This window comes from Poeciliopsis prolifica, unplaced genomic scaffold (genome assembly GCF_027474105.1).
Source record: "Poeciliopsis prolifica strain line A6 unplaced genomic scaffold, Auburn_PproV2 SCAFFOLD043, whole genome shotgun sequence".
NCBI lineage: Eukaryota > Metazoa > Chordata > Actinopteri > Cyprinodontiformes > Poeciliidae > Poeciliopsis > Poeciliopsis prolifica.
The window spans coordinates 2564642-2587424 of record NW_026562418.1 but is presented as its reverse complement, the minus strand read 5'-3'; the positions used below and the strand labels follow the sequence as shown (position 1 = coordinate 2587424).

General features: G+C 42.0%; 1 protein-coding gene across 2 annotated transcripts in view; it reads right to left on the bottom strand.

Moving 5' to 3' along the window:
* Nucleotides 1-12639, bottom strand: part of LOC129376376 (solute carrier family 66 member 2) — a 29507-nt gene extending 16868 nt beyond the window's left edge. Inside the window, exons 1-4 of one of the 2 annotated variants that reach the window (XM_055056005.1) lie at nucleotides 11680-12639; nucleotides 11032-11165; nucleotides 7817-7867; nucleotides 669-885 (exon numbers count right to left, since the gene is read on the bottom strand). In XM_055056005.1, the coding sequence (XP_054911980.1) occupies nucleotides 669-885; nucleotides 7817-7867; nucleotides 11032-11165; nucleotides 11680-11882 (605 nt within the window). In that variant the 5' untranslated portion in view covers nucleotides 11883-12639. The remainder of the gene's footprint in view (nucleotides 1-668; nucleotides 886-7816; nucleotides 7868-11031; nucleotides 11166-11679) is intronic. The other variant, XM_055056006.1, reaches the window with a different exon arrangement.
* Between the last annotated feature and the right edge of the window lie 10144 nt (nucleotides 12640-22783).

The following is a 22783-nucleotide window of genomic DNA, read 5'->3' as shown; positions in this document are numbered from 1 at the left end:
AAGAACTGTGGATCAGCAGAACACCTCCAGCAGAGAAAAAGAAAAGCATCTCTTCGTCCGTCCAGGCTTCCATCTCTCCACGGATTAGCAAAAAGACTGGTTATAAGCAACACTGAGGAGGATTTGGTCCACACAACAACAAATAGCTGCCAAATCCTGGGAAGAAACAGCAAAGGTTTGAATCTCACTGTTCACCTTTGGTGCTCTGACTTCCCCTTATGGGGTTTTGGGATTTTGATGAAGTAAATCTTTCAAACAGGAACGAGAACCCAGCGTCCGACAATCTGAGAGGCTGCCGACTAAACGCTGATACAAATTTATTCACCAGGAAATGTTTGGTTTCCCTCAACTGTGAATGAGCTCTGTACATCGACACAGGAAGACGGTTATCCCTCACACTACGCCATTTTTCTTCTTCCAGGATACTTTCTTTTTACACTGACATCCCCGCAGTTTCAGCTCATCATAAAAAGGTGATAACAGAAAAAGGGGGAAAAAAAACATTTACATTGTGATTTGTTTACTCTAAGAAAGCATTGTAGAAATGTAACGAGTCATGTGACATGGAAATGCTTTCCATTATTCTCCACACAGCTTTTATTTTCTATCCTACGTTTCAAAACTGAGTGGTGTATTGATTTTTTGGGGTTTTTTTTTTGAGTCCCTACCTCATGCCTTCTGTGGATTTGTTCTGGTAGTTGCAGTAGAGCTGCGGCGTTCCCAGCATTGCCTCGGTGAACACCGCCAGGAAGCCGAGGGTCTCCACGAACAGCACCGAGTCCAGGAGGACGTAGGTGATGTAGGCCGCCACCAGCGTGAAGGCCAGCACGCACTGAAGGTAGTCCACGAAGCGACTCCAGGACCAGAAGTAGGTCCAGTCAAAGTCTACGCACACACAGACAGCCGGAAAGTCAAGAGGGAGATCAAAAGAAAAAAAGACAACTTGGTATTGATGGCATGTTAAGCAAGGTTATGGTTAAAACTCTTTGACCACTTAGCTATCATAGTTTTGATGTCTTGTTAAAGCTGCAATATTTAACATTTAAAAAATAAAGAAATAAAATCAAGCTCCTTTGCCTTCTCCCGAGCCAACTGCAGAAATACAACATTCAGTCAGAAACAACCAATCAGGTCGAGGGGGAGGGCTTTAGCGCTGTCAATCACCCCTGTGCTCACTCTCTCCTGCTTTGTTAAGCTACAGCTGGTTCACCACAACATAGCCAGTCACCAGGTCTAACACTACTCAGCATAAAAACTGAAAACGGTGGATAAACTTTTTTTTCACACCATTAGCACATTGAGCAACAATTATAGCAGTAAAGTATTGCAGATGAATAAGCAGTCAGCCTCACTCAGAGGTGTGGTGTTACCTGTCAGGGTGCTAGCTTAACATCAACACAGGAATAGTTGTAAAAGCAAGTAATTTAATCAGGTGAATGCTCCAATTTCCCTGTTAGACTGTTCAATATTCACCGCCGAGCTGAGAATTTTCACATGATTCCCAGAAATCTCTTTTTATACTCAGCCCACCCCACAAACACAAACAATATGTCACCACCGCAAATCTTTGTTGTTCCCTTCAACGTTCTTTTCGAATAGCAGTGTTTGTTCTACAACGGTTTTAAGGAAGATTAAATGTTGTGAAAGCATTTGTGGGAGCGCATCGTCTCTTATCTGACTCGTCGTTTCTTGCGTGCGTCGTCTTCACTCGAAAGCAGACGCAGCGGCTCGCGCCGGAAGACTGCAAAGGCTTAACGTTACCCAGAGTCAATAGGGTTAATGCTAAAAGTCAAATGATGGCTGTAAGCAAAAGAGCACTGCTGCACCAAGTGTATTTTAAAGAATTTGTTTAGTCCACAAATGTAATAAAGAAGTGCCTAGTAAAAGTTCAAATGAAGTTTATCTTATACAGTAAAATAAACCTCTGCAGAAAGTGTGACACACAGGCTCGCTGTACACATCTCCAGGGACATCCATCCAATAAAAACACAATGAAAACAGCAGAACAGCAGCTGCTGTTTGTCTACTAAAATAAAACGCTTCAACGGAATAAAACTATCCATCAAATCCTAATAAAATCGAATAAACCCCACCCAACAAATGTTTATAACACTTGATGACATGAGGAGGGAAATCTTTTTTGTCCTTTCAAGAATTATTGCTGAGTGATTTTGACATTTAGGTGATATTTCTAAATGAATACGCATGGCAGCCATGCATGTGTGGAAGCTAAAGTGGCCTTACAAAAACTGAGCCAATCCTATTATTCCTCTATGAAAGACAGGCTAAACAAATCCCATAAATTTAATCAAACGATTACATTTATGCCACCCGAACCAGGGAGCATCCTTCTGTCAAGCTGCCACATGCTATTCACAAAGCAAAATCTTACAAGCAAATGAAATACGCAACATAAGGCAAACACGGAGAACGACAGGCAGCTGAACCGAGGGGACACCGGGGACGGTAACTGTTCGAAACACCGTCAAAAATCCTCTGTGGGCTGTGTAATGTATGCTAACCAGTGTTTATCCTGCAGGTACAGATGCTTGACGTGGTTGTGGAGTCATGTTTGCGGCAGAGCCAGAGAACGGCAGGGTAAGCCAGCTTATCACTATGCTGGTACAGCCTGATAACAGTCCAGCACAGCGGGGGGGCTTCATTGAGTTGTGCTAAGAGCCAATCTGGGCGCTAAAGGCATTCTGAAAAATTCTACTGACAAAAGATAATGCATCATCTAGGACCGTCAAGTCAGATCATACTGAGCCACCTAATTGACATGAGTGCTTTATAGCTGCAGTGGGGGAAAAAACTCCACTGAGATGTTTGTATTGTTTTGCTTTGCTAGCCTCTTGGCAAGTAAGCTAGCAGCAATTGTGCAAGAATTGAGTAATACTGTAAAAAAACAGCTTATACATCACCAGCATACTAGCCATAAAACTAGCCTGATGTATTAAAAATAAAATAGCGAGTTAAAGCTAGAAACTCTGCTAAAAAGTAGAAGAGGCTGCTTTTTAGCAGTAGCAGAGGCTATGATTATATAATCAGAATGTGTAGTAATATATTTACTTAGGCAGAAAGTGTCAAAACACTGACTTCAATTGGCTTTGCTTACTTACTCAAACCCAGAACACATCTTTAAAAACAGCATAAGATTTATGAAACTTTAATGACATTTGTGAAAACACACAAAGGGAGAATTTGAACGCTGTTTTGGCACTAGGACAATCTAAGAACTAGACACTAAAAAATATGGACTAAAATATTTCATACTGAATACGGATTTTTGCAAAACACGGCTTGTCCCATCTTGTTAAAATGAACTCGGCCTTGTTTATCATCACCTATGCGGAACACGTCGGAGAAGTTTTCCCATTACATTCACCAGAGTTTTTTAGGAAATCATTTTCTCAACTTTTTAATTATATTTCGAGCTCCTCTTTATGTGAGAACTAATTGCAGGCCAAACAAGTTTTATCTGTAGGGCTTTCCTTTGTACTCCCCTCACATATAACTAATAGCTACTGCACGTTTTTCCTTCATGCTGCAACTTTATCTGACAATTCTGAAAAACACTAGTGGAAAAAAAGAAGAAAAAAAAGAAAGCAACATTGGAAATCCTTGGGCTTTATGGCAACATATCAGTTTTGGGAACTGGGCACAAGCTAAACTAAAAAGCTTTTTGACTAAAACAACTCCTAAGTGACGTTTTTCACAGTGGTTCACCTCGCCGTAAAACCCTCTCTCGCTGTGCACCGGGGTGTCCAGATCGACGCTCCTCTTCTTTCGTCCTCGCGCTGCACGGTGACGGCGTCTACGGCCGCCGTATGCGGGGAAGACAACGGAGCGGAACAGTGAACCGCTTCCCTGCGGCTGGTCAGCTTTAGAGGTTTAAAGTCCCACGCGGCAGTGAGAGTGAGAGTTGTGTCAGTGAGGTCTGAGTTCGGGATTTCGGTTACTTGTTCCTCGGCTTCCCGTCACTCAAGAGCAAACGTAAGAGCCAGAAGATTATTATGAGAGACTGTTGGAACAGCTCAAATGAGTGCAACTCCTATGTATAATGATCTGCAGGTTTGTGGCAGAGTTAGATCCCCACCAGCCCTTAAATGAGAGAATAACTGCACCTATAGGGTGAGGTGACCTATTCTCAGCCGCCAAGGCTGGTGTGACTGTAGCAGAACCATGTGGAGAAAAAATGAGCCCAGACATTTTTTTTCCCCAGACTAAAGGTAATGAAAGTCCACTGCGCTCCACTCGTTAGGGGGTAGAGGTACAGTGCAAATTAAGTTTTGATTGAGGTTAGGGTTAGTAATTGACTAGCAGAGGGTTTATATAAATGGCAGTCCAGGTGAACCTGCTCTGCAGGAACACCTTCCGAGGCCAACGCGCCCAGGCGATGACGTTTGCCACGTGTCCTCTTGCACCCGATTCAACTATAAAACCAGCTTAAAGGCGCGGCTGGATCGCAACAGAAAATATTTAACCGAAAATCGACTGTGGCTACAGTCCAGCAGCAAACCACGTTTTGAGGGTCGAGGAGCGCGAGTTAAATGTGATTTCATTTCATGGTCGAAATAAATGCGATTCCAGAGACAAGCGACCCCAAAATAAAATTTGTTTGTGTAAGGCGGCCGGAGTCAGACCCACGACCTCGATTTGGGATGAGTAGAATATTACTCATCTAAAGTATTTACAACAAAAACATGCATTTGCTAGTTAATTTTTATTCATTTACATTTACCAAAGAATTTGAAATTAATTTAATTGAATTTCCTTTTGGGATCAATACAGAATTTTTGAATGCGAGTTTAAGTTGATGTTTGGATTTTTATTAATAAGAATGGAAATAAACATCCAAAATATGAATCTGTGCAGCATTCAATCAATCTAAACATGAGCTTCACCTTTTGTGGGGATTAATGAAATATATTTTCTCTTCAGATGGATTTGTAGCGATCCAATCCAGAAAAACAACGTAATATTCATCACAGCGATCTAGAAAAAACCCCAATAAGAATGAGGTTTAGAAATATTTGAGTTGCAGCTCAGTGGAACGGTATGAGCAAACAATGCAGAGCTATAGCTTCCACAGTGCAGCCTTGCCTTATGGTTTGCTCACTGACACTAATTCATTTTTTATACAGCTGGAGATCCTGAAAAAAAAAATCCAATCACTTTTTGCCTTAAGGTCCTAACTTTCCACCACTCAAACAACTGGAGAGTTTCCCTGTGACAATTTTATAACTTTTTTTTTTCCCCAAAGAGATGTTTCAGCCCCCCCTGTCCACCCCCCAAATCCCTTTACCTGCACGTGACTGATCACCAACGCTGAACGATCAGTTCTTTTAATCTCTTTATAAAGGATTGCGGCAGTAGGTTTTCCACATAAATCTAACTGAACCGAGCCGTTGTCGGACCATTTCCTCTCACGGCGTCGGACAAGAGGAGAGATAAAAAAAAAACCGAAACACCCCCTGGCTTTCTCGAGGAAGTCGTTCAGTCAGTCGTATCTCTTACGAAGCTGTTTTTCTGACTGTCTAAAGAAGTCAAATTGTTAATGATTGTGTTTTTCTCTCAAAGTACAAATGTCCAGCTGTTGGATGGAGCGGCTAGGTGTGACAATGACACTGTGACGAGAACAAACAGGTGAAGTTTGGAGACCAGACATTGGCTGCATCGTCAACAAGGGAAGCCAGAGCTGGCTCATTTAGCGCAGACCTTCCTTTTGAACGTTATGCCATCGATTTGTGGTCTCTAAAGCTCGATCACTCTGCGTGAGAGCAGATCAATGGACAGGCGTAACATGTACTCCAAGTACCCGATGTCCAGCAGGTCTAATGATGCTCGGCCGAGCGAGTTAATCGATGGTTGAAACCTGCAGCCAAGCGACGCTACCCCTGATGTGAAGGCAGACTAAGCAAGCAGGATCACACCAGGGCCCTGAAGGCAGTGAATTTACAGCAGAGATGAAAAAACTGACTTGTCATTTCTAATTTACATGAACATTTTTAAAAAATATATCCAATGGAAGGACTATAAAACAGCTGTGACACCAAATTGGCTTGTTTTTACACCAGGGTTCACTAAACGCTGGGACTTCTCTGGGTACTGGATCTCCTCTGTTTACTGTTTCCTACCGCCATCTAGTGTTCATATCTGGGAGCACAACTCAGAAGCTGCACAACAGTGTCATCTTTTAAAATGCTTAATCTAAAATATTAATAACAATAATAATAATAAACAAACAAACAAAGAATAAGAAATTGATTGATCAAATGCTTGAAAGGCACAACAAAACACATGAAACCTTCAACTTTTCCCTCCTTAGAGATCAGATTTATGAATTTTATGTGTTTTTGGGGATGTATGTTCTGCATGATCAGACTTTGCTTTCCCAGTACTGATGGTGATTAGGCTGGAACTATTATTGAGCTATTATTTTGATTGTTTTGATGATTAGTCTGATTTTAGAAACTGGCACATCCTGCAATCTTTTCATCATACCACCTAACTTTAATACGATATCAGAAGTATAGTAGAAAATGTAAATAAACTAAGGACATTAAGAAAATATTCAACAGCAGCATTCCGTTAGCGTGCGCGTCATTGTTTGGAAAAGCTCAGCTCTTTCTGCTTGGGCTAAAATCAATACGTCGGGCCGATCTGTTGATTTTTGGGGCATTTTTATTTTTTGATTAACCAATTAATAAATGTACATGCTGGGAGGTAGCGGTCACTTAACCCTCTGACCATTTTTGAGGAAAATTTGCAATAAACTCACAATTATGTACTAGAATGAAACAAATTGTCAATTTCTGGTAATTGCGAAAGACTTAATGCTGAAAAAGGTACAGTAAGCCACTGTAGAGACATAGCTGTACTTTATTCATAAAATCACCCTCTAATCTCATCGATCTATAGATGCATTTCTTTCAGGACAAGGCAAATGTTTCGAATCCCGTCCCACAGACTGCTTACGCTGAAACTTTGTGTAGTTCAAAGCATGTCAAAAGCTAAGCTTACAAAAAACAAACACAAGTTTGGAGAAAGAACGTGCGTCACATTCACCTAGCGGACCACGACAAAATAAACATGCAGCAGAGACTACAGTCTACTTTTGTGTTTCTGCATCAAATTCTATTGAAAAACCATGTGAAATACTGACATGAACAGAGCATGCAAATGCCATACAACTGGTTCAAGGATGATTTCACTGCAACGAAGGCGAACACCGCAACATGCAGTGACGCAGCAGTGACCCAGCAGCGGCGGCGGTGGACATGCGCGAGCAACTTCCACTGTCCAAAGCCGGAAACTGCGACGACGTGTCAGGGCCATTGTGGATAGGAAGAAAAACAAAAGTAAGGAGTAAATTTCCAGCAAGAAATCTCCCAGATTTTCAACAAAAAAAAGTGGAAATTTCTAAGTTTGAACAGTCGCAAATGTTCAACTTTTGAAATCCTAATAGTTCCCAAAAAGTCGAACATTTTCAACGGGTTTGTTTTTCCCCCTCTGAGATTTTCTCTACTTTTCTAGAAAACTTCAGAGGTTAATCTCACAATTTGTGAGTTCTTTTGGCAGAAATGTATTCTATGTTTTTTGTTTTTTTATCTACAATGGCCATAATTCGCCGTCGTAGGAAACGGACGCAACTCCAAGCAGGCAAGAGAGTTGTTGTTAGTTGAGGGGAAGGGGAGCGGTGAGTGTTAGCTGGGTTGGCGTCATGCATGAGAAACATGGAGGTGGAGGAGTGGGGGTGGCGGGTGGAGACAGAGCGGAGGTGGATGAACTACAACGGACGTTTCAAAGTACGTACCCAGAAAGAGCCTCTTAGGGATTCTGACCTCCTCGTCCTTACTGTCTGTCGCTACGGGCGGGGGGCGAAACGGAAAGAGAGGGACAAGAAGAAGAAACAGCTTGGTTTTCTGCTTGGTCTTTACATCAACACTAACAGATGACCGGCGGAGCTCCCGGCCGCTCGACTGCGTTTTAGCCCTGAGCGAGTGGGGGCCGATCCGGATGCAATGCTGTTGCGTTTTTGGTCGTTGACGCTCAATTTCACAAAGCAAAGATAAAACGTCTGCGGTTTTGTCTTGTTTCATTCAAACGAAAACGCAACACCCTGTTATTATTTGCAGCCTAACCAATCGGCCAATCGGGCCAGCCTTTCCTTCTTTTATTGCTATTTTTTAAGACATTATGGCAATGCCGTAAACTCAATGCAGTCGGTCTTGCATGCAAATTTGACTTGAGATTTTATCAGTTTTTTTTTGTTTGTTTTTTTAACTGTAACTTTCGGGAATTAAAAAGAACAAGTAGCACTAATTATAGTGACGATGTGTTAGAGAAAAAAAAATGCAACATTATTATTTTTTTTTCTTTAAATCAGAACTTGTTGGAAAAAAAAAAAAAAGAGAACCCCTTACTTAATTTTTTGTATTTTGTGTTTCAGAATGTAATAAATTCATCATGTCTTTTCCACATTCTAAAGATATTTAAATAAAACCTCACAAGTATAAATCCAACAAACATGCCACATTTTCGCTATTTTTAAAGCAAATATGAGGGACCAACAGAAAAGCAGTGGCTTGGACACCCTTGTTGCTTTAAGAGGATTTAAGAAAGACAGAAGCCAAACAATGCCTGCAACATTAGTGCTGAACTGGTTCTCCAAGTACATAACCATGTGAATCCTGTGTACATACAGGGTGAAGATGAGTGTTCCTAATTTATGACCAATGTCTTTTTCTAATTATACAGGATATCATTGAACCAGTCTAGATCAGTAGTAGGGGTCAGCGACACCCATGGAGTCAGAAATAAGCAAGTCTGTTGGCGTTCAAGTACAGAAATGAAGCTAGACACTAAGCACATTTTAGAAATGTTGGAAAGGACGCAGCAATCCGACAACGTCCAAAAGCGACCGAGTCTGGCAAAAAGCCTCAGACTGAGCAGAAGGTTCGACATAGCTTCCGCCGTCGTTTTGTCGGAGCACGTTGAGCTACTTTTTGCCGCCGACTGAAGGACGACGACACCCACTGGAGCTGTTGATGAACTCTGACGTAAAATCGCCCGAACTGTGTAGAGCAGAGCTGAGTCCAGCAAGACCGCTAGGTGCTCGCAGGAAAGGACCCGACGTCGGAGAAATCAACTGGAACACATACTGGAGTGAAGAACAAAGATCTGTCTCTAGAGGATTATAGGTAAAAAAAAAAATTGCGATTCCTCAAGGATGACTTTAGTTACCAACCAGGTGCTACTGATTACAACACTTGATCTATTGAACAAGTGTGACTCCCTGCATGGAAGCAATAGTTTTGGCAGTCTGATGGTCTGAACCATAAGGAAAGTCTTTATGAAATAAAATATGTTTAATTTTATGCACAGGCCGTTTACATATGGTATTTCGGGTTCATCTGAACCACACTGAGTAGACGGTACCATTTGCCTGTCGGTGTAATGGACCCAACTTGAAGAAACTAACTGGAACACACGATGAAGTTGGAGGGATTGATAAAAAAAAAAATCTAGAAGTTTCTCGGCAAAAACCGACAAGGCTGTCAAATGTGTAAAATACACGGTTAGATGTCGTCAGAAACAGTTTATCTGAACTTGTGTCGGAACAAATAGGCTCAGAAATGTGACCTTTTAACAGACAGACATCACACTAAGACCAAGATTGTTAAAAAGGCCTTTGTCATGGCATTCAGCTAATGTATCGTTTCATCCTGCAATTGTAAATCATATCCAGATGCAATGCTTATCGCTGTGAAGCTGTTCTGATAAGCTGCCCGTTTATAACTGATCTGAAGTGATTTTGGTTCTAGAAGAGCAGAATAACGGCGTCACTTTCAAGATTTTCTAATGGTGGCCGTATGTCCAAGATCTTTAAGTTGTGTGTGTCACCTTTTGAAAGTAAGCTAAAAGTAAGGTGACATTACTAGAAGACACATAATCACATGAGAGGCTGAATGTAAATAAGTGGCAGTTCTTATCAGACAAACTCAAGGCGGTTCCTAGGATCTCCTGTTACAACTGGGAGATTTATGGCCTTTTATCTCTAATCTATATTTACAAGAAAAAAGAAAGAGCAGCTACAGTTGTTTTGTCACCAAGTCATTTTTTTACTTCAAGATGTGTAACAAAAGCTTTCGATTCCCTTTGAACTTTCCCACATTTTGTTGCCTTAAAACCACAAATCTAAGGGAGCATTTCTATGACCTTAATGGTAGAGTGTGAAGAAACGCCGAACATCGGACCGAACACTAGTGTGGCGATGCTTTTCTTGAGCAGAAATAGTGAAGTTGATCACTGAATTTAGGGACTATTGTTATTAGGAAAAAAAAATCAACACAAGAAGAACTGAAGACTCTGGAATTTGTGATTGAAAAGGAGCAAAATATGAAATTCTGTTTTCTATTCGTCCTGAGGAACTGTCTACGACAGAGTAATGGGACAATTGTAGACAAGGGGAGAGGGGGGAGTACATTTTCACCAAGAAAACTCAGAAACCTGGATTAATCTCAGAAATTTTCTAGGAAATTCTTGGAAATTTCTGAGTTTCAAGAGTCAACAAATTGTTAGAAAAAAAACATTGAAATTTTGAGATTATTCTAAAAAAAATTTCAGAATTTCTTTTTTTTTCACATTTTCAACCTTTGAAACTCAGAATATTTCCCAAATTCAAAAATGTTTGACTTCTGAACCTCAGAAATTCCTATTCTCTCTTCAAGAAAATGTTGGCTTTTTTTTTTCTGGCAATTTTTTTACTTTTCAAGCTCTGAGTTTTGTTTTGTTTTTTTCTATGTACAGTGTCTCCAATAAGCAGTCATAACTTTCTTCTATAGCACAACATGGAGGATTTGTTGGAGAACTTTAATAGCACCCAGTTTAATGCTTGGCATTGAGGTTTGTTGTAAAGTTTTGTTTCTTCTCTGAATGCCAATAATCCATTTGAAGAGCCCTCTCTTTGGGTTCCAGGTTCTTTCTCTCTCACACACACAGTATTTGAGTTATCTAAATGCCTCTGACCTAAGAAGGAGCGCCTCTTGGTGCTGAGTTCGGCGGCCATGCGGACGTTGGTGCACAGGTTGAGCATGACCAGCATGGTGCAGATCATGATGATGCTCTGCCACAGCAGCGGCATCTCGTAATAGCGGCCGAATCTGGAAAGGAAAAATGGAGAAGAGAAGATGAAGCACACAGTGGACTAAATTTGTCTCTTGCATTTTGTCACATTACATCCTCGGATTTCTGTGTATTGTTTTAGGGTATTGTATGATCAACTGGATTGAGGTGTAGTCTTTGACTGGGCCATTCTAGTACAGATGTATGACTTGATCTAAACAGTTCCCCTTGTATGGGGATGCCTGGTGTTCTGTCTGCTCTTTTCAGATTTTGCACTAAACATAAAAGCCTTTCACACTTTTCAGATTTTGAATTAAGCATAAATGCAGGCCACACTTCTCAGATTTTGGGATGAACATAAATGCAGGCCACACTTTTCAGATTTTGGGATAGACATAAATACGTGAAATTAAATAATTAAAAATTAAAAACCATTCAAACTTTTGTTTGAAACTAGAAAAATACACACACGTGTATATATATCTTTCTATTTGATCTTGAAGTTTTGAGAGTAGAAAAAAAAGGTTCAAAAACATGACCACCCAGCCGAACCTGAACAGGATCCTCAGGATGTTGGCCACCAGCAGCACCAGGCACACGTAGGTGGAGAATCCCTCCGCGTTCTGGCTCCGGCGGATGTCTCTGTACTGCGGGATGTAGGGCACCACCCCGCCGAACATGATAGCACCCGCGGCGACCCACGACACCAGCGACCTGAACACGGACACGACATGCTGGAACACTTCGTCCTCCATATTCAGCTGTGACTCTGAAGTGAAGCCAGCCGGCTGGCGGAGCTCCTGGGGTCTGACGGTTGTTGTTGTTGTCGGTGGTGGTGATGGTGATGGCGATGCCTCGGAGTGTGCGCGAGTAGTAACATCCGTGTTGCGGTTGCTCTTTCGCGCAGGACGTGCAAACAATGGAACCTCTACCGCCACGACATCGATACGATAAACCGGAAGGTTGTTCACAGCGTTGGAAATCAGCGAGGATCTGATTAGCGGAGTGATTTGTTGTCGTGTTGATGCTAGCAAGAGGTTAGTGAGAGTTACGGAATTTAAATAATTATGATGATTACGCCGAAGTTTTTAAAACTCAGCGAAATAACCTTAAAAACTGACAACAACAAAAAAGATAGAAGAGTACAGCGTTGACACAGCAACCGTTCCTTCGCTGTGCAGCGACAACCGGTTCGTCAGTTTATTCCTTCTTTCCGCACTTCCTGAAACGTCACAAACTCGAACGAAGATGGTGAAACTTCGTCAAGATGCTTCACCCGTCAAATTGACGACGCGCCTTTCTGGCTGTGATAAGAAAAATAACTTCTGTCATCATAAAAATGCTGGAAAAGGTCTTCTTTGTTTTTATTTGCGATTGGCAAAAAATAAAAAATAAATAAAATAAACAAACAAAAAACACGTTAAGTTAGTATTACCATGGAAGAAAATGTCGCCTATGTTTTGTGTTTTCCTTCACTGTGTTTCTATCTTCTGTGTAAAAGTCCTTAAAGTCATGGTGAGTCTTGAAGCTAAGAAATTTTTCAACATTTTTGTAGAACATAATTTAGTGGTTTTCTGCCCCAAAAGCGTGCTTTTAGTTTTTCATTATTATCTTTTATGTGTTGTTTTTATTCTTTTTCTTTATGGTTTTTCCCCCATGCCTCTAATTTCTTATCTGTATTTGAATACTTATTTACATTGCTGCCTTGTTGTTCCATGAAATCCTTCAGCAAAGAAAAGAACATACGAAAAAAGAAATTCTTATAATAATGTCGTACCTTTCTTAGGCTAGATTTGCCCCCACTTTGGGGAAATTCAAGTATACAGCAAGGGCAAATTTATCACAACAGGTTTTTTCAAAACAGCACCAGATAGTGTATGCTTCTTTTGAAACAGGTCATTTCCCACAGGTCCTGAAAACATATATTTCTTAAAAACAGATTTCTGTTTATTTTAATAAATAATAGTAATAACAAAAAAAATGGTTAAATGTTGATGGTGTTACTTATAGGCACAGATTTTGACAGCAAGGAGACCAAATATTTAGGTAGGGCTCCTGACTTCACCCTGGGTCTCCTGAAACTTTTCGTGCTGCTCTGCAGCAGAGCCAGAAATATTTTATTGAAGAGCATGTAACGCAGAGGTCATGTCAATAATTCATCTTTCAGAGCTTATTTTAGTACCTTTGTAGTTCTACATCATATCATGTCGCCTCGGTTTATCCTCAGCGCTCCGGTATGCTTCCAGTGCTCTTTTCTATTTTAGGTTCTCATTATAAATTCATTCCATTGAGCAACGGAGACGAAAGACGCGCAAAGTCTGGATTATGGCGCTTTGTGGGATTTAACAAGAAATTACATAACCCTGTGTGCAGTCTGTTCACTGCATTTGATCTGTGAGAATAAGAAGGGCAAAGTCTTACATAAAAACCAAAGTGACAGAGAGGAGAAGTGTTTACAGCTCTGACGAATCAAGATATAAATAAATTAAAAAAAATAAAATAATTTTTAAAAAAAAGCCCCCATGACCTGACCTATCTCACTGAACCAGTTCACAAACAGTTAATAAAATGCCTTTTTTTTTGGTCCCCCATGTACACAAATCACTGTGGATGTCAAAGTCAAACCAGGAAAAACTCAAACTATGTGAAACAGGAAATGAGAGAACATCTAACTTCAAAATAAAGGCGAAAAAAAATGATTATTTGTTCAAATGACTATTTGTAAACTTTGCAGAGCGTTTTGATAGTCTGGAGATTTTTTTTTTTTTTTTTAAAAAAAACACTGTATTCTAAAACTTTTTAGAACCCCATTCAACTTCGCAGACATTATAAAAGTAGAAACATAAGACATTTGTCTTATACTGTTTTCTTTATCATCTCATCTCATTTTCCTCCTCACAAATGGCTGTTTTTTATTTCTGAAATGGCTACCAGCTTCTAAAGAGCTAGTAGTCTTTAGCACGAGCTCTATTGTAGTCTAGTAATAATAGTGGTAGCTTTCCTTCCTGTTGTCTTATATAATATTAGATCCTTGAGCAAACGCTTTAAATAAGGGAGCAGCTTTTATTTTGAAGTAGTAACTGCATAAAACGGAAGTCGGAGTTTTCGTCGCTCCAGCTGCTGTGCCGCAAAGTTAAGGGAGCCTCTGCCAGCCTCACAGAGGGGGAAACCCATTTCTAGCGTCGTGCTAACCTCTCCGTTTAGCTGAATACTTGCACAGCGACTCTTTTGGAATATATTTCAGTTGAGCAAAAACGCGACTGTGCGACTTGGAGAAAATAAAATGTCCAAAACAGACTGTAGAGCCGCACAAGACATGACAGAGGCGGTAAGTTTTGCTCACCGGAACTCACAAATATTCTGAAAACGTTCCTAAACTTCAGCTTCAGTTAAACGTGTTTAAGTTCATATTTCAAGGGCAGTTTTTTTCTTCTTCTTCTCCTGTCTCTTCAGATGGAAACTACGATGCAGCGACTTCAGGAGAGGTTTCTGGCTATATCTGAACAGCTGGAGTCAAAAAATATCCTTCTTGTCCCCCCCTTGTGTTTTTCTTCTTTAAAGTTTTGGTGTCACATCTTGTTTTTGTCACTAAGCAGGAACACTGGAAATGATCTAATGAAGGACGTGTGTCGGCAAGAAAGTTCCATGACCACCAGAGGGCAGTCACACCTAAAAAAACAACAACAAACAAACAAAAAAAGTCATTCTTTTTGCCATTTTGACCAGAAAATATTTGAAAGCAGTCATTGTTTTAAATCATTAGCATGTGCATCTGTAGGAAAGATGCATGTTTGTGTTGGGCGCGTAAAGAAGCTTGCTAAATACGGCAGTGAGTTGTTCTGGGACTTGGTGTTTGTGCCAACCTCATTCTCTGATTTGCAACCCGTTATCGCGGAAGAATGGGGTGGCATCCCACAGCAGTGTTTGACCAGCGTAAAGGAAATAAACAGGATTTTCAGTGGTGTAAGCTGTGATGCCAAGAAGTGTGGCTTTGTTAAAAAATAGTTTAACTTTTCAAGCTAAGATGATGTAGACGATCTAATAAGGATGGCGCATTAGCTTTTTTTTCTGTTACATTTTATTTCCATTTTAGAACAGGTCCATAAATATAGATGCACTTTGTGGTGAAAACAGCTGAAGTGGAAAGTAGATGTGAGGAGCCAGGCTGACAGAACCTTTGCAACATTTATACTCTATGCCGTTCGTCCGCCCTGAAGTGCATATTCTGCAAGACTCTAGAGGGAAAATATTTCTCTCTGCAAAAATGCACCAAGAAGGGCTTTTTGCTCGTCCGCCATGTCTTTCTTCACTGAACTCTCCATGTAGTTATGACATTTTAGAGGTGGGCAGCTTAGGGAAATTTTGTCGCGCAGAAGGACGTGGTTGCTGAAATGCCGTAACTTGACCTCGTGGTGCCGCAGAGACCTCGCAGACGAGTCCAGCATAAACCAGACAGAACTCGGCTCTTTAACAATGGTGCGTGGAACACTCACCCGAAGCAAAACGGGGGTTGTTCCTGCAATTGTGCGTCAACTTCCATCTGTTTCCTAAGAATTGAGAATGAACTGAGACAACGTTTTGGTGTGGCCATGACCAACCACAAGAGATAAACAAGGCTTGACAGCACTGTTCGGAGGAAACCGGGTGTAATTTTTGATTGATGAACTCCCAAAAAACTTCTGATACTAGTTACAAACTACTATGTCTGTAACTAATGTAGGTACAAACCTTTATTATGGGTAATTATTTCTCAAATCATGTCATTAAAGTCTTTCTGATTGAATTCTCTTGAGAACTGATTTGTTGTAACATTCAGCTGATAAAGCTTTGCAGTGGTCTTTAACTCTTACACTGGATCAGATGGGAACTCGCATCGACGACCTGGAGAAGAACGTAGCTGAGCTGATGACGCAGGCTGGCATGGAGGACAAGGCCAGTCCAAAGTGACTCTAGTCGGGCTGGATTTTTAAAGTCACTGCTGTGCTGGAAGGTGAACCCCTGTTCCTAGGTTTTCTTCCAGGCTGGTTTTCAACCATCTTCCAGTGGTTCCGATTGAACTCTGCCAACTTCCATATCCCCGAAGAAGAAAAGCATCCCCACATTCCACGACGTGCCACAGTGGGGACGACATTTGTTTTTCACCCTACAGTGTTTTGATTATAGGTCAGAAAGTTTTAGTTTGTTCTCATCTGACCGGAACACATGACCTTGTTCCTGATGCTTGCTGCGTTTCCTTGCGTAGCCTTTTACAAACTTCGACCATTTTACTGGTGATGTTCAAGGTCCTGAATGAGGCTCTTAGATCACCCCATGTGACTTGACCTGTTTCAAGCCTCCTTTAAATTTGAGCCAGATACACCATTGGTTACTTTTTAGGCACTTCCACACTGTCATCTCCTGTTTTCAAAGGCAGTCCAAGCAGATTGCAGTTAAATACGAAACCAAAGAACATTGTGGAGATTTATCAGTCAGTAGTTCACAATGCACCGAAGCGAGCTGTTATGGCATCAAATCTATATGTGTTAGACTAACCAAAAGAATATATTGTTCTGTATATGTTTATGTACCAAGGTTTTCAACAGTGTGTCGTTACTGTTCCAACTTCTTCTAGATGAAGTTAGGAGATTCATCAGCTTCAATCCTCTTAATCCAACCTCCAGTAACATTGGTGCTTTTCATCAGTCCCACTTTGAATGAACTTTCATTAAAAGGGCTTTTGTTTTCACTGCTTCCACTATATATTTCAAGATATGTTGAAATATATATATTGCTACATCATTTTCTTTACTAAGTGAAATAAAGTTTATACGACACTTTTTTGGAGTCTAAAATGTTGATTGGGTTCCTGGTAGGACTAAACCAAACATTCAGCACATGAAGTTTAGTCTATAAGCGATGGGAAGACTTTAAAATCAAAACAATTAAGTGCCCAAGTGAATGGATGGCTTCTTAGAGTGCAACACTTCCCTCTAGTGGTCGCATCTTGTCACTACAGGTTTGACTCTGACCATGGTGCTGAAGTCAGCACCATGGTATGACTTCCAGACAACTAAATGTTCTAGTTTCTTCCTAGAACATTTTGGAAGAAACTTATAGGGTGCCTGCCACAGTGTGCCCGTCGGTTGGAACCCAGCGTTCTGATGCTAATAATTAGCATCAATGCTAAAGTGAGCTTAATGTACTCAATAGCATGAGGAGAGTTACAAGCATGTTGAGCAACATGGACCGTTCAGTATGTTTAAAATCAGTGTATCGGCTGAAATAAGCCAAAATGCTAATGTTAGCCTAAATGCTGCCAGTGGAGTGGGGTATAACTAGCATGTTGTCTTACATTGACTTCCTCCCTTCAAAAAACTTATTCCAGTGAAAAGGCTACTGCTAATGTTTGTGCTAATGCTAATGCACTGCCTTCTGATTTTCACTATTGCTAAAGTAAAAATCAGACGTTCACTTCATGGCACTTGGTTGCCGGAAGTTGCTCTGCAAAGGCATTTCCATGCTCTCCTGTGCATTGCTGTGGCGGGCCCCGATTAAAAGCTTTATGTTGGAAAAAATGAAGACACCTATAACTTATTTTGAAGATAAGTGTTATCGATACTTTTCTGTTTTCCATGTGATGTGAAAAGAAAGTAGGAACAATAATACAAAAAATAAATGAATTTTTTTCGTTGGTGCAGATGCGTCATTAGTCCTCTAGATGGCACTATTTATCAAACTTTTATTCCTGCTCTCTGACTGGCTTTCTATCACCTGTAAGGAATATTCTAACGTGACAGAGTAGCAGTGAAAGACACACAACACGCACACGCGCACACACACGCACAGCAGCGTTGGCTTCGTGTTTGCTTCAGTCTGCGTGGCCGCACCGCGTGAGCTGAGCTCTGTGCGCTCCGGCCCACTTCAAATACCACCTGGCCCCACTGTGATGCCCGGGCCAAGCCAAAAGAGCACGGACGCCGCTGACCGTGTTGCTATGGCAACCAGCAACAGAGTACCGGCGCACCCACAGCCACGTGTGTCTTCGCCGGGTTGGCAAAACGCAGACACGCGGGTGGGGTGAGAGAGAGGATGATGATGGTGATGATGATGATGATGATGCTGAACGGCGCACGAGGCGCCGTTCCAGCGTTACGTGATGCTTCGTTAGGAGTCAGGACGGTAAATGAGAGAGTTCACGCACGCGCGCGCACACACACTCCCCTCGCCGTGGAGTGATGCGTGGGCGCGTGGAGAGCCGTGGCCGGTGGCGAGGTGAGCCAGAGAGGTTCAGCTCTGCGGCCCACGTTGGGGTGCAAAGCTGAGTGTTTTAGAGGCTTGTCTGCATCCACTGGGACTCCGCACTGGATCGGGGGCGGCGGTGAGGAGGAACCTCACCGGTGGGCGGGTGGAGGACCCACTTCTCCAACCTCCCCCACTCCACCCTCTCCTCCATCCTGATGCTTTGACACACTTCACTTTAAGGGTGAAACACAAGCAAAATGCCAAGACTGCAAAGTGGCTTCTCCAGCTCAGTGGTAGACACCTGTACATGTGTGGGATTTGCTTTTAAGGAGCAGTGTTGTGTGTTTTCCACACATAGTGCCATTTTACAGCACAGTCAAGTCACTTTCACTTGTTGAGAAAATGTCGCATAAACCAAATATGTCTTTTCTAGAAATTTCACTGTGTCATTGAACACCTTGAGATTGGGCCTCTGTCTCTTTGAGAAACTCACGCTCTTTCTGAAAAGGTACCTTCATTCAGTCGATCAATCAAGTTTATTTCCACAGCACATTTCAGCAGCGAGGCAGTTCAACTTGCTTTACGTCATTAAAGCTCTGCACAAAAAAGAACAAAAATCATAAATTGAAACATTACATTTTTCCAAGTGCCGACATTACACATCAAAATGTTGCTTAGTGTTTAATTCACAAGCAACTCTATAGACAGTCTGGATTTTAAGGCACTCAGTGTTTTGCAGTTTTTCTGAAGTTTGCTCCAGATTTGTGGTGCACAGAAGCTGAACGCTGCTTCTCCAACGTTTGGTTCTGGTTCTGGGGGATGCAGAGCAGAACCTGTAATGTATTGTGGTGCCAAGCTGTGATTTATAAACTAACAATAGTATCTTAAACTCTATTCTCTGAGGTACAGGGTCCCAACGGAAAGACTTTAGATATCACAGCATTGCTCCTCTCTTAACCCTTTTGCAACATTTTTACAGCTTAGCACTGAGAAGCAGCTCCTACAATGAGCTCAGCAGATCTACAGTCTGAAGGAACTGAGTGGAGGAATCGGGAGAAAATCTGGACCGCAAGCATATGTGGTGGATTTGATAGACATTTTTAGGGCAACATAGTTTATCCCAATGACTCTTTTAAGACACTTGGAATTAGTTACAACAACTTTTAATCTCCTTTTGGCAAAAAAAGAAAAAAAAGAAGTATTTCTCAAACTGAATTGTACTGAAGTGAAATTTGGTTTGGATAGGCTCCCAGTTGTACCTCCGACTGCAAGTGTGGTCCAGTGATTGCACGCTGTCACGCCGCATCTTCACGGCACCGCTCTCCAAGTCCAGACGAGCAAATGGACGTGAGTCTGTTTCCATCGGCCATGACGTTAGTGTCGGCTCTGTCACGGATTTTGTTTACAGGTTTCGTTTCCCGGCCTGTCCTCCGTATTTCATCGAGGAGGAGGTGGCTGAGCTGACGTCAGCGTTAGACAACACCTCTCATCGTCTGAATGAGGACGTGAGGGAGCGAGAAGAGGCTTTGTGCAAAAAAAGTAGGATTCTGTCGAATGTCACAGCAGACTTCACGCATCTCAGCCTGGATAGTCCTTTTCTCACCGCAAGACCTGAACTCCACAGACGAACAGGAGACTGCAAAACAAAATTCAAAATAAAGAAAAACCCTAGACTAGAAAGGTCCCACGAGAACTGGTGGGTAAAAATAGACGTGAGGCCTTTGTTATGCAACAAAACAAGAAAAAACGAGAGTGGGCACACACACAGTCACGCAAACACGCGCATACAGGAGACACCTGTGTGCTGCCTACGGCCTGCACCTCTTTGATTCCTGGTGGGCTTTAATCTGAGGTGAGCTCCGGCCCACCTTTGAAGTGAAAATTTGTGTCACTTTCGCCTCTCCACCTCAATAACTCACCCTGCAACCACACACGCGTGTACACTCGCCACAAAACACCACTGACTACCTGTTAGCTTTGCAGTAGTAATTCCAACTCTCCTCAGAACCAAACTCATCCATAAAATCCGTTCTACTTTACAGTGCCAGAGGCAAGCCGGGGCCTAAATTTATCCCAGCAGCCCAACTGGAGCAGCTGTAACATATATCACCCTCTGTCTGCTTTGAAACATTTATATCTACAGAAATAGAAACAGACGTACAACTTTGGGCGGCTGCAAGAGCGGTTTCAGATCTGGGGAAAATGACGATGCTATTGTTTGGGCTGAAGTCTTCATATTCAGAAATTTCTCCGTGGATCTTTCAGGATGCCTGCACAAGTTGCCAGAGGAACCGATGGTGGTGGACACCAGAGTTACAATATTTGTTGCATTTTCAGCCGGTGGGGTTTGTTTTCACATTGCTCTGTGTCAAACGTACCAAAATCTTTGATGAAGCTGTTCACCTCCTCGGCTGTGGGGGCGCTGCACCAAGAACCAATGAAGACAACAACACAAACTTCTCAGAGGAAGACACTGAGCACAACTTCCTTCTTCACGAAATATAAATTAAAATGTACTAGCACCAGAGATTAGCAAATGTAGTATTTATATTTTGTCTTTGGCAAAAGACCACGAGGCATTTCTCCCACTTATGTTAGACTTGCGTCATTAAGTCAATTAAGACTAACTGCGTATCCATTATAAACATGCGCAAAACTTGGCCTATATTCTTCTAATGTCAAAAAACACAATTTCATAATCAAAATAAGAAATAAGTTCGTTCATGCAGTAAGTGAACAAATGCAATAATTCAGAAACGTGCTGTGCCATCATCCTCTACCTACTTCCTGTCGTCTTCTTCATGGTTTGTGCTGGCAGCAACATTCAGTTGCTAATCATGTGACTAGTGTGATGCGAAAAAAAAAAAAGTACACCTCGTTCTGGCTCCAAAACCTCTTTTTTTTCAATAAGAGTTTACTGGAAAACAAGTATTTTTAACTGCTACCTTGACCCACAGCCAGAACTAAGACGGAATGATTTGGGTCAAAGTGTGTTTGTGTGCCCTCATCAGTTTGGAGTGTTGCTATTTAGCAAGATGTAGATACAGTCACATAAATGCAGAACACGACAAGGTGCTGGGTCTGTGGGTAAAATTAGTGAAGCAAATGGAATCTGAAATTGTTTTGTTTTTTTCTTGTCTTTCCTGCAGACGGGGACTGGGAGAGCCAGGTGAACCAACATGTAGGTCAAAGCAGATTACGGGAAAGGAGGGGGGTAGCAAACATGAAGCAGAGATTGGAAACAGATACACTGGAGAAATGAGTTCTGTGGTGAAGAGAGGTCATTTCAAACTTTTGAACGAAAAAGTAAAACCAGTGAGTTATTTTCATTCTCTTCTTTCTTTCTGCCTCCGGCTCCGGATAATAATACCTGTGGGTGTCTTGGAGTGTTTTCCCTCCGTCCTCCTGCTCTCCTCACCTCCTCCTCCTCGCTGCACGCGCCCTCTCCTCTCTGCCCGTCAGGAGAGACTCTCACGCACCGAGGGGATTGGCAGACAGCAACAGGCCTTGTCTCTGTCGCTATGGAAACTGGGCCGGCTTAACGCAAGCCCCGACAGTGAAACACTTGCGTTCACCTGCGGCAGGTGTGCGCACGGGCGTGCGTGTGTGTGTGTGTGTGTGTGTGTGTGTGTGTGTGTGTGTGTGTGTGTGTGTGTGTGTGTGTGTGTGTGTGTGTGTGTGTGTGGGTCCACGTCTGGTATGCTCAGAAACGTGTGTTCAGGTTGGTAAGGGAGCCACGGGGGTCCACGGTGTTTACGTTCACGTCCACAAGCAACAAAATCAAATCCAATAACATTTCAAAAGCCTTTTTCTTTTGTGTAAATAGACAAAGTTCCCTTCAACAGGAAAAAAATCTCCACAACCTGGCTCAGTGTGAGTGTCCATCTGTCACGACTAGCTGGGGGTTTGAGAGTAGAGGGTGTACACCCAAAAAACAAACAGAAGTACTGACCCAGGAATACTTTCTACATTGGAGAAAAGAAAGAAGCAATAGCAGTGGTTGCTGCTTTAGCGACTTCCTCTATACGCGTGTCGTCTCAAAGGAGCAGTGTTATGTAAAATCAGCTTGTTTTGAGCTCTACATCACACTCTAATGTTATCCCCTAATCAAAAACAAAGCTGGAGAGTTGCTTTGATTTTTTTTTTTTATGCATGCTTGAGAAATCCTTTAATCTCCCTGAATGGCAACCATTCAGCTCTGCTAAACACCTGGATGGACCTAGCTCCGCCTTCGAGCAGAAAGCTCTTCGTGGAGCTGCAGTTTCCAAGCTTCTGCCTCACAGAGAGGCCCTACCCCACTCAGCTCCTTCAGACTAGCCAACAGAAATTAGCAAATACCTGGTGGAACTGAGCATCTGCTGATCTCATTATAAGAACTACTTCTCAGTGCTACACAGGTAAAAAAAAGAAAAGAAAAAATTGTTAAATACCTCAT